Source organism: Caretta caretta, chromosome 3 (genome assembly GCF_965140235.1).
Source record: "Caretta caretta isolate rCarCar2 chromosome 3, rCarCar1.hap1, whole genome shotgun sequence".
NCBI classification, from domain to species: domain Eukaryota; kingdom Metazoa; phylum Chordata; order Testudines; family Cheloniidae; genus Caretta; species Caretta caretta.
Window position 1 is genome coordinate 157,862,810 of NC_134208.1, and position 12,315 is coordinate 157,875,124.

Genomic DNA, 12,315 nt, shown 5'->3' on the forward strand with positions numbered 1-12,315 from the left:
CAGGAACTGGATTACCACTGGTGACCTAAATGTAAAAGACTTTATAGCCTAGTCCCATCTCTCTGAGCCAGCTTTCTATTTTCACACAAGAGAAATCTAGCATCTATTGCAGACGTACAGTTTATCCCAGTCTAATAGGAGTGATCTCCATAGCACCAAATTCACCATGGACAGATGGGTCAATAAAAGAAGTTACCTGTGTCTTCATTGGATTCTGGGTGGACACAAACAGTTCCATCTCTCCATCTTCACCTTTAGGCACGGCAATGGTGCAGTGAGTCTCCAGATAAAAGTGTTCCTGCCCACCAATGTACATTTCCCCTACAGAACCAATGAAAAGGTGTGAAGAAACATGCAGGCCCATTGCTGCTACAGGGCTGTTTGCAGCTCTGTCCCCTTTCTGGTCTCTCTGAGTGTACCCCCTCAAGTGGTAGGCCTCATGTCTTTATCTGTTTTGGGGTGGAATGTCACAAGTCTCATACTATTGGACCAGGTTATGGGTACAACAACCCATCTATGACTGCTTATTTCCCTGCAGGTTCAACTGGACACCTGTGTTTCTTTCCTTCGGGAGCCAGTGACCAGTGATATATAGTGAGCAAACACCCTTCTTAAAACCACCAGTAGGAACAAAGCATTAGGGAAATGGAATATTAAAACAACAAGCAAGTCTACACACATGGCTACCTTAGCTATGGTCCTACCATCCCACGACGGCTACCCAAGGCAGACACCAGACAGCAGGTTCCTGTGTCTGATTCTCCCTTCACCTTTGGGAGAATGTCCTTTTAAAACCCTGCCAGAGTTCTTTGTTTTCCTGTGTTTGGCAGGCCGTGGCTATTCCGGGTCAAACTAGTTCCAGTGGCTGGCTGGAGGCTGAGGCAGGCATTCCAGCTAACACTTCTGGTACTGTCCCTGAACAGCTCTTAAGTGTTTGCTGATAAGTGGCTATTCTTCTCCTTCCTGCCTATATTCCAGAGAGGCCCCTTTTGAGTTAAATCAAGATATTCATACAGACCCCAATAACTAGGTGTGATGGGGTGTCCACCCCACACATGACTTGAAGGGGTTAAGGTAGCCAGGTGGGCCAATTAACTCCCCAGGCTGCACCTGGAGGAGGAGTCAGGGAGCAGGGATTGATTAAATGAGGCTCAGGAACAGTAGGGGACTGTATAAAGTCCCGGAGCTGAGAGCAGAATGGGGCTCCAGGGAAGTAGTCTGCAGTCACTCCCTGGGAGAAAGGAGGTGTGTGGGGGGAGCAGAGATAGGTAGCCTACAGTTCCTCCCTGGGAGTAGGGAGTTTGGGCTGCCACACCCAGAGAAGGAGGAGAGCCAGAAAGATAGGAGAGGCTCAGGAGAAAGGCAGCAAGATATAGGATATCAGCAGCCAAGCTCTGCCCAGAGAGGGCCCCAGAGTTGGAACCTGGAGTAGAGGACAGGCCTGGGTTCCCCTGTCAGTCACTGAGGAAGTGGCACACTCCAGATGGCAGAGAGCGGACAGCCTGGGACAGTTTGCCTTGAAAGACTTTGGTACACCAGAAGGGGAGGATCATAGTGACCTGACTGGAAAGCCGAGTCATGAAAAGGAAGCTGCAGCTTCTGGAGTGAGAGGGGCCATAGGATGAGAGAAGAAGATGAGTGGAAAGACCACCATAGGAAGGTTCAGCACCTGGATAGAGCTAATCCCCAGAGCAGCCAGGAGGAGGCGCCCTAGTGGTGAGTGCACCCCGTGACACGAGGCCAATATATAATATTAATAAATTACTACAGGACAGCTCCATATTTGTCACAAGAACTTTTAAAAGGGACTATGTCCCCATTTTCAAAAGGGATTTAGGCACTTAGAAGCCTAAATCCATTGATTTTTCAAGGAGACACAGGCTCCTGAGGCCTTATCTACATGGAGAAACAGACTGGAATAAACTGTTCCGGAATAGTTCCTTGTGTGGGCACTCTATTTCTGAATAAAAGTTGCTAAGTGAAGTAATTAATTAGCCGATAATTAAGTGACTTTTATTCCAAAATAGTGTTCACACAGGGATCTGTTCCAGTCAATTTCTCCAGGTGAACAAAGCCAATGTGTCTAAGTCACTTTAGAAAATTTGACATCGGAACTTTTGAAAGTTTTACCCATTGTCTATTTACACAAAGTTATTTTCAGTAAAATGAAACCTTGCGCTCAGTCCAACAAGCCTTATTGACATGATAAAATCTTACTCATGCAATTGCTTCTCTTGATTTCAATGGGATTTCTCATGTGAAGGTTGCAGGCTAAGAAGCTATATCTGCTCAAAAAATAGAGTTGATATATTTGTGCTCACCTTCCACAACGTGATCGGATTCTTCAAATCCGTTCTGGACATCTCCTTTCTCAATCTTCTTTGGAGACTTATAAAAGGATTGTTTCTCAATAGCTTCCTGGGAAAACATAGTTACACATTAAAGTTTCCTGGAAAGACAGTAGATCAAAATATTTCAACTAGAGTGGCATCAGTACTTTTCTCTAATTCAAGAGGAAGTTTGTGGGACAAAGCCAGGAAAACTGGCTTGAGACTTATTAAATTTTTAATTGTAAAGGCCTGTTGATATCTGAGTTAAGGCTCGTCGAAAATTTTCCATCTAAATTGTCTTTTGACAGAAAATTGGGTTTCAACAAAAAATTGTGACATGTCTACTTTCTGTGGAAAATTGTATTTTTTTGTTTGTTTGTGTTTTGGCCAAAAATAGGAGTTGTCATTTGCTCATCATGTTCCCATTATTTTCTGTGGGCTGAGATCCCCGGCTGGACTATATTCCCTATAATGCATCACAGACAGGGACCCCGTGATGCATATCTTTCCCTCAGCAAGACAGGGAGACAGTGATGCATTATGGGAGATATAGTCCCATGAGGGATCCCAGCTCATGAAGAGAATAGGGCCATAAGAAGCAAATTACAACTCCCATTTTCAGCCTAAATATTTTGTTTTTTATTTTTTTCAGTGCTTTCATTTTTGTCAAAAAATTCCATTTGGAAAAAAACTGTTTTGACCAGCTCTAATCTGGGCCCTTAAATGATCTGACATTTTCATACCAAAGGTCGCATCAGTTATCTGATAGCCTCCAAAAATGAACAACTTTCAAATACAGTTTGTGAATTCACAAGGTAACTTCCTCATAAAATACTCCAAAAACAAGAAGAGCTAAATTCAAGCAGTGTCAATGAAAGATATCTATATCTATATCCGCTTTATGCCTGTACAGCCAGATAAACCCATTTCATGTGACAAGTCACATGGACATGCAGTACTGATCATTACAAAATTCACTAGAATCCCATGGTAACTTTAAATCCTTAGAATTCTTATTTAAGTCTTATAAGTACTGTTAGCAACAGTTAGTTTCTCTTATCCAGTGGTGATTTATGATTCAATATTGACATTTGCTTGTATCATCAGAAACACATGCTATGGTCATGAATTGTTTATACACAGAGTTCTTCTGCTTTGGAAACTAGCTAACTGAATGTATTTTCATGGGTTTGTCCTCAATGTGTCAACAGAAATGTCTAAAGTAAGTTTCAAGGGCCATTTTCTTAATTTCATTAGTCTTAGAAAAAAGGCAAAATGTTCTGCAAAGTCTCACATAGAGTTAATATGGTAAGGTAGTTAGAGGGCTCCATTTTCCTCTCACACCACTGCACATTAGGAGTGACCCCAATGAAGTCTCACCTGTCTAAAGCAGGTGTGCAATCTGAATCAGGCCCGGAATATTGAAAATGAGCCAAATTCTGTACTGATATACCCCTGGTACAAACCTAGCGACTTCACACTGACTGCGATCTTTTACAGAACTTGGACCACTGCCTTCATATTAGACAATATGGTATGTACTGAAGCAGTGGTTCCCAAACTTGTTCCGCTGCTTGTGCAGGGAAAGCCGCTGCCGGGCCGGGCCGGTTTGTTTACCTGCCGTATTGGCAGGTTTGGCCGACTGCAGCTCCCACTGGCCGCGGTTCACTGCTCCAGGCCAATGGGAGCTGCTGGAAGCGGCCGCCAGTACCTCCCTCGGCCCGTGCCGCTTCCAGCAGCTCCCATTGGCCTGGAGCAGCAAACCGTGGCCACTGGCCAAACGTGCCAACGCAACAGGTAAACAAACTGGCCTTGCCCAGCAGAGGCTTTCCCTGCACAAGCAGCGGAACAAGTTTGGGAACTACTGTACTGGATTATTCCTAGAATACTCAAGGAGCTGACTGAGGAGATATCTGAGCCATTAGCAATTATCTTGGAAAAATCATGGAAGATGGAAGAGATTCCAGAGGACTAGAAAAGAGCAAATATAGTGTCCATCTATAAAAAGGGGAATAAGGGCAACCTGGGGAATTACAGACCAGTCAGCTTAACTTCTGTACCCGCAAAGACAATGGAGAAAATAATTAAGCAATCAATTTGCGAACACCTAGAAGATAATAAGGTAATAAGTAACAGTCAGCATGGATTTGTCAAGAGCAAATTGTGTCAAACCAACCTAATAGCTGTCTTTGAGAGGGTAACAAGCCTTGTGGATGGGGGGAAGCAGTAGATGTGGTATATCTTGACTTTAGTAAGGCTTTTGATACTGTCTCACATGACCATCTCAAAAACAAACTAGGGAAATACAAGGTGGGTGATAACTTCTCTCTGGAACAGTTTTCCAGCCAGCTATCAGTGGTTGACAGTCAAGCTGGAAAGGCATAGCGAGTGGGGTCCTGTGGGGCTCAGTTCTGGGTCCAGTTCTGTTCAATATCTTCATTGACGATTTAGATGATGGCATAGAGAGTACACTTATAAAGTTTGCAGATGATCCCAAGTTGGGAGGGGCTGCAAGTACTTTAAAATTCAAAATGATTTGGACAAACTGGAGAAATGGCCTGAAGTAAATAGGATGAAATTCAATAAGGACAAATGCAAACTATTCCATTTAGGAAGAAACAATCAATTGCACACGTACAAAATGGGAAATGTCTGCCTAGGAAGGAGTATTATGGAGAGGGATTTGGGGGTCATAGTGGATCATAAGCTACACAAGAGTCAATAGTGCAACTCTTTTGCAAAAAAAGCAAACCATCATTCTGGGATGTATTAGCGGGAGTGTTGTAAGCAAGACACAAATTAATTCTTCTGCTTTACTCTGTGCTCATAAGACCTCAACTCGAGTCCAGTTCTGGGTGCCAGATTTCAGGAAAGATGCAGACAAATTGGAGAAAGTCCAGAGAAGAGCAACACAATTATTAAAGGTCTAGAAAACATGACCTATGAGGGAACATTGAAAAAAAATTGGGTTTGTTTAGTCTGGAAGAGAGAAGACTGAGGGAGGACATAACAGTTTTCAAGTACATAAAAGGCTGCTACAAGGAGAAGGGAGGTAAATTTTTCTTGTTAACCTTTGAGGATAGGACAAGAAGCAATGGGCTTAAATTGCAGCAAGAGAGGTTTAGGTTGGACATTAGGAAAAACTTCCTAACGGTCAGGGTAGCTAAGCATGGGAATAAATTGCCTAGGAAGGTTGTGGAATTTCCATCATTGGAAATTTTTAAGAGTAGGTTAGACAAACACCTGTCAGGGATGGTTTAGATAACACTTAGTTCTGTCATGAGTGCAGGGTGCTGGTCTAGATGGCCTCTCAAGGTCCCTTCCAGTCCTATGATTCCATTCCCAACCAATATAATATCAGAGCTTTATTTTGTTTTATTTAGGCTCTTCTACCACACCCATCAGGGTTGAGCTATGTCACAAATGCTAAAAACATGAGTGACTTAATACACAACAACAACAAGAATCCAATTAGCCATATTCAGGAAAACAGGACTGAAGCGGGCATTATGGGGTCTTAGGCTGACTAACCATATGATCAAATCTGTGCCATCCTACCTGAATGGTGACAATAGGTGTGAGGTCTTCGTATTTGATCTTTACAGCTTTAGCAGCTCTTCGGGAATGTTCATGTGTGTCTGCAACCACTCCACCAATGACATGGCCAATACAAGTGACCTATGCATAAAAAGTGATTCTAATACTCACTGTAATAAATCACTGAAAGGCTCACATTGATTTCTTTTTGTGCATCATATTTTTTGAGCAAATCAATTAAAACCAGCTTCAAGTACAATGAGAAATATTCTGATATTCAAGCACAGTGAGAAATATTTATCTACACTGGTGTAAATCCAGCTTAATGATTTGTTGCCACCAACCTGGGGCTTAAGAGTCACCCACACAGGGGGAAGTCAGTAAATACTCATATCCCCTTGCGTGACAACATGGCACCTTCTGTTACCGGTAACAGGACGAGTTTGGGGGCGAGTTTGTTGCAGCTGTCTGCAGTTTAAAGAAGAACATTCAGGGGCAGAACTCCTGGCCCCACCAAAGTTAATGTCAAAACTGCCACTGACATCAACAGAGTCAAGATTTCACTCCACATATTGTGGAGAACTTCCCCAGAAGTAGTTAACCCCACAATTTCCTGGCCTTTTATACTCCATACAGACAACTTTTTAAAAAAGGATAAGAAACTACATACCGTGTTATCAGCAAAAACAAGTTCATCATTAGCAACCCCAGTGACATTACTCCCAGGAATATCCTTAGCAGAGATGAAACACACAAAACCGGGGACACTCTGGGCTTCAGTTGTATCTATAGAACTAAACAAGTGAGGAACACCAACAGCAGAGAATTATTATTTTTCTTGTACATGGCACTATAAATTTACATGGCATATTAAAGATTCTACAGGGCCTGATTTTCTGCCCTGACTCTCTTGCCCTCTGTCCAGTCATTCACAGGTGTGCAGGGCAGGTGTAGAATGATGCCAGATCAGAATGGTAACACTTTGTACCCCTTTAGCATAGGTGTAAATGGCTACACAAGGGGCAAGGCAGTGAAGAATTATGCCCACAGAATCCAGGGGTCAGGATGGTCAAACACTCAGACTGGCTGGTTGTTCTCAACGTTAAGAAATTAGTAGTCCATAAAGGAATATATTTAGATCCTTTTACAATATGCTACTCTGAGAGATAAGCATCTCACTCACTACTACATGAATCGTTAACCAATAAGAGAATGCATAAACAAAATATCTGAGTTAGTTAGATAAATAGATATACACAGAGAAAGCTCCTTGTAATGGGTTGGTTGGGGCCATTTTTCGGCTCGCTTGTACACCATTTACACTTGCCTGTAAGTGTGATTACAATTTAAAATCCTGTAAACCAACAGTCTGATTAAATGGTTTTTTTAGTGACCACTGACAATGACATTTAGCTAAAACTTTTTTCTACAGAATTCTGTTTTCAGCTACAGCCAGTCAAAGGTGTTTCAGTCATCAATGAACTCTTAGTACACCAATATTTTCCAGACTGCCAGACAAATGCACGCTAAGGAGGATGGGAATGTCTATTATTATGGTTAATACAGGAAATAACCATTAAATACTCATGTAATGGTTTTAATATATTAATTTCAAAGTGCTTTCTAAAGGGTAGGTACACACTATTATCTTTGTTTACAGAGGGGAACTGAAGCACAGAGATGTGGCATGACTTGCCTAAGTTCACACAAGAAACAGAATCCAGGTTTCTTGACTTCCAGTCTGATGCCTAACCACTGAATTAATCTACTTCCCCAGACAATACTGTAATATACGTCTTTCAGATAAGACATAACATTGTTTCGGCCTTCCGATCATTATGGTTCTTAAAGATCCCATGGCACTTTTTGCAAGAGATAGATTGTGGTTTGATGTGATGGCCTATTAGCCAGTTATATTCTGCCTACCTAAATTGCCCTCTCAGCTGCTATGTCACACTCCAGGTATGACTAATAGTGCCAGGACTAATCTCTGTGTATGAAACCTGGGATTCCTCTGGGATAAATGATGTGACATAAACATAATAAATAGATCTATTTATCAACCACTGAGAAGCAACCACCTCTGAGGAGAAACAGGGCCGGTGGTGTGGACGATGCTTGAGTCCTAAGAGTTCACAGTACACAGTACAAATGCCAGTGCACAGAAAGGGCACTTACATAATTTTGGCATGGGCTTTCGTGCTGGTGACCAGCGTTAAGTAGCGTTCGTTTTCATAGCAAGGCATGTCATCACAATAGACAGCCTCTCCACATGCCTGTTTGGCTGCTGAAAGGTGCACCACGGGCCGTCCCACCATATCTTCCACAGACTGTCCTGCAGGCACTTCCTGTAGCAAAACACACACTAGGTATCCTTGCTCCTACCATAGGGTAACCAGATGTTGAGGCTGGGGGGGGGTTAGGGGAAGGCATCTCCTATGACAGTGATGAGGGAGGTAGGAAGTAGCTGGAGTGGGGAAAGGGAAAGTAAATATGGGTGAGTGAGTATGAGAGTGGAACAGGAAGATGCTGTGACAGAAAAAGAGGTGGGGCAGAGAAATTCGGCTTAAAGACAACTCTAAGCTAAGGAGAAGAGAAGGTTTGAAGTGTTCTTTGACATGACCCAACAGCTTGAAGGGAGGGCTAGCATGGGAGAGTACAAATTTAAAAGCATATTCCCCTCTCTCTGCTGAGCAGAACTGGCAGTGAGTGGTGGGTTAATGTTAGCAGGCAGGGGGTGTTTGTGGATATGAGGACAGAGGTAGAAGGGAGCCAGCCCAAGAGCTTTGGGAAGCAGAAGCACAGTTTTGAATTGAATTTGGAACTGGATGGGTAGCCAGTAAATTTGACAAGGATGGGGGGGACGATGGAGCTGAACAGAAAGAGCTCTCTAGCTGCAGCCTGCTGGGAGTCATACACTTAGACAATCAGGTTTCTGGGAACCTAGAGGAGAAAACATCACAGTACTCCAGTAAGGAAGTGCTTCAAGCATCAATAAAGATCTCAACTGTGACAGAATCCAGGCAAGGACAAATGCTGGCCATGCTCAGGAGGTGAAATAGAATACAGTGAGTCTGGACTCATGGAGGAGGCAAGCCTGGACTGTGTGCATATCGCTACTTACTTGGAAGAGTTGGACATTGGCAACAGGATCTTTACGAAACAACTCAGTGGCACTCACGTATTTGGAGGGGACCAGCTCTTCAAGGTTATTCTGCCAAAAACATGTTAAAAAATGACCATCCCTTTTATCTGTTTTCTATTTCCCTTCTCTTATGTCTCTCAGGTAGCCTCTGGCCTCTTCCTCTTTTTCACCTAACTTTCACCCCAGACTGTGCAATTTCACATCTAACATGGTTCAGCCTGCCGATGTAACCCAGCAGTTCAGTGGTGTGATATGTCCCCTTTACAGGCTGGTCCACATAAAGGAGTTAGACAACAGGTACTTTAGCTCAGGCAGTAGACGCTCATGCTCTTAGCAGAGAAGGTCCAGGGTTCAATCCCCAGTAGGCTCATCCATCTTTGTACAATGCAAGAGGCAATGTTGTCACAGGCCCCTCTGGACAGCAACAGCTCTGACAACAGTGTGAGGAGAGAGCAGAAACCTAGGTGCCTGCTTGTCAGCTACAGAGCTGAGCCCACTGTAGGAGAAGTGAGGGTGCGTAGGCCAGGGTTGAGCTAATGGATCTGCAGTGCAGATACTCTGATCTCTACCCTACACAGAAGAAGCAGCAGCAGCAGACACAGCAGCTATTACAACACAGAGTGGCTTGGCAGAATGGATTCCTTCTGCACCCTCTCCTCAGCACAGGGCCTGTGCATTGAAAACAGCACTTTTCACAATGTGCTGAGAATCTGCCCACTCTGTCTGGGTTCAGTTCTACTGTGGAGTCTTTTATTTCACCCCCTCTATTCCAACCCCAGCAAGGGGAGAGCAGCACTCACATTCCCATTGGGTGACTTGTTTAATTTCTGAAGCACTATCAGATAAAATTTAAAGAAGAAACTGAGGGTGAGCGTGCGTCGGAAATCCACCATCCCACCGGGAGCTGAAGGAGACAGGTTCATCTCATCTGCCAACAGGCGGCAGGCTTCCTGCAGCAGATTTTCATTCCATTCTCTGCACAGGAACAAATAAATAAATAACAATAATAATATGGAGCACTTCCCTAGCACTCTACTTTGCCAAAACATTTGCCAGACATTCACTAACTAATCCTTCCAACACCTCAGCATGACATCCTCACAAACAATGACAAATCTCTGTCTCATTTCTCATGCCTTACCCCTAGCATAACTGGGAGTTCTGTTTTAGTAAGGAGAAAGTAAGAGATGATGCAACTGTGCAGTGCTCTGCAACTGCATAATTGAGACCATTTCTCCATAGTACCTTCTCTGCTTCTGCTCTCTAAAACACTCCCCTGGTAGCCACCGTAGCAATCGTATAATCAACAACAATAACATTCCAACAGAATTCAGAGTAGCAGCCATGTTAGTCTGTATTCGCAAAAAGAAAAGGAGGACTTGTGGCATCTTAGAGACTAACAAATGTATTTGAGCATAAGCTTTCGTGAGCTACAGCTCACTTCATCGGATGCATTCAGTGGAAAATACAGTGGGGAGATTTATATACATAGAGAACATGAAACAATGGGTGTTACCATACACACTGTAACCAGAGTGATCACTTAACGTGAGCTATTACCAGCAGGAGAGCAGGGGGGGAAAAAACCTTTTGTAGTGATAATCAAGGTGGGCCATTTCCAGCAGTTGACAAGAACATCTGAGGAACAGTGGGGGGCGGGGCGGGGGGGGGAATAAACATGGGGAAATAGTTTTTACTTTGTGTAATGACCCATCCACTCCCAGTCTCTATTCAAGCCTAAGTTAATTGTATCCAGCTTGCAAATTAATTCCAATTCAGCAGTCTCTCACTGGAGTCTGTTTTTGAAGGTTTTTTGTTGAAGTATTGCCACTTTTAGGTCTGTAATCGAGTGACCAAAGAGATTGAAGTGTTCTCCAACTGGTTTTTGAATGTTATAAATCTTGACGTCTGATTTGTGTCCATTTATTCTTTTACATAGAGACTGTCCAGTTTGATCAATGTACATGGCAGAGGAGCATTGCTGGCACATGATGGCATATATCACATTGGTAGATGTGCAGGTGAACGAGCCTCTGATGGTGTGGCTGATGTGATTAGGCCCTATGATGGTGTTCCTTGAATAGATACGTGGACACAGTTGGCAACGGGCTTTGTTGCAATGATAGGTTCCTGGGTTAGTGGTTCTGTTGTGTGGTGTGTGGTTGCTCGTGAGTATTTGCTTCAGGTTGGGGGGCTGTCTGTAAGCAAGGACTGGCCTGTCTTGCAAGATCTGTGAGAGTGATGGGTCGTCCTTCAGGATAGGTTGTAGATCCTTGATGATGCATTGGAGAGGTTTTAGTTGGGGGCTGAAGGTGACGGCTAGGGGCGTTCTGTTGTTTTTTTTGTTGGGCCTGTCCTGTAGTAGGTGACTTCTGGGTACGCTTCTGGCACTGTCAATCTGTTTCTTCACTTCAGCAGGTGGGTACTGTAGTTGTAAGAATGCTTGATAGAGATCTTGTAGGTGTTTGTCTCTGCCTGAGGGGTTGGAGCAAATGCGGTCGTATCGTAGAGCTTGGCTGTAGACAATGGATCATGTGGTGTGGTCTGGATGAAAGCTGGAGGCATGTAAGTAGGAATAGCTGTCAGTAAGTTTCCGGTATAGGGTGGTATTTATGTGACTATCACTTATTAGCATTGTAGTGTCCAGGAAGTGGATCTCTTGTGTGGACTGGTCCAGGCTGAGGTTGATGGTGGGATGGAAATTGTTGAAATCATGGTGGAATTCCTCAAGGGCTTCTTTTCCATGGGTCCAGATGATGAAGATGACATCAATGTAGCGCAAGTAGAGTAGGGGCTTTAGGGGACGAGAGCTGAGGAAGCGTTGTTCTAAGTCAGCCATAAAAACGTTGGCATACTGTGGGGCCATGCGGGTACTCATCGCAGTGCCGCTGATTTGAAGGTATACATTGTCCCCAAATGTGAAATAGTTATGGGTGAGGACAAAGTCACAAAGTTCAGCCACCAGGTTTGCCGTGACATTATCGGGGATACTGTTCCTGACGGCTTGTAGTCCATCTTTGTGTGGAATGTTGGTGTAGAGGGCTTCTACATCCACAGTGGCCAGGATGGTGTTTTCTGGAAGATCACCCATGGATTGTAGTTTCCTCAGGAAGTCAGTGGTGTCTCGAAGATAGCTAGGAATGCTGGTAGCGTAGGGCCTGAGGAGGGAGTCTACATAGCCAGACAATCCTGCTGTCAGGGTGCCAATGCCTGAGGTGATGGGGCATCCAGGATTTCCAGGTTTATGGATCTTGGGTAGCAGACAGAATACCCCAGGTCGGGGCTCCAGGGGTGCATCTGTGC

General features: G+C 43.9%; 1 protein-coding gene across 3 annotated transcripts in view; it reads right to left on the reverse strand.

The window, feature by feature from the left end:
* Window positions 1-12,315, reverse strand: part of XDH (xanthine dehydrogenase) — an 83,096-nt gene that overhangs the window by 30,979 nt on the left and 39,802 nt on the right. For 2 of the 3 annotated variants that reach the window (XM_048843381.2, XM_048843383.2), the window contains 7 exons: window positions 9,813-9,987; window positions 8,992-9,081; window positions 8,046-8,215; window positions 6,538-6,661; window positions 5,889-6,008; window positions 2,322-2,418; window positions 197-321 (listed from right to left, as the gene is read on the reverse strand). In XM_048843381.2, coding sequence (XP_048699338.2) covers window positions 197-321; window positions 2,322-2,418; window positions 5,889-6,008; window positions 6,538-6,661; window positions 8,046-8,215; window positions 8,992-9,081; window positions 9,813-9,987 — 901 coding nt within the window. The remainder of the gene's footprint in view (window positions 1-196; window positions 322-2,321; window positions 2,419-5,888; window positions 6,009-6,537; window positions 6,662-8,045; window positions 8,216-8,991; window positions 9,082-9,812; window positions 9,988-12,315) is intronic. The other variant, XM_048843385.2, reaches the window with a different exon arrangement.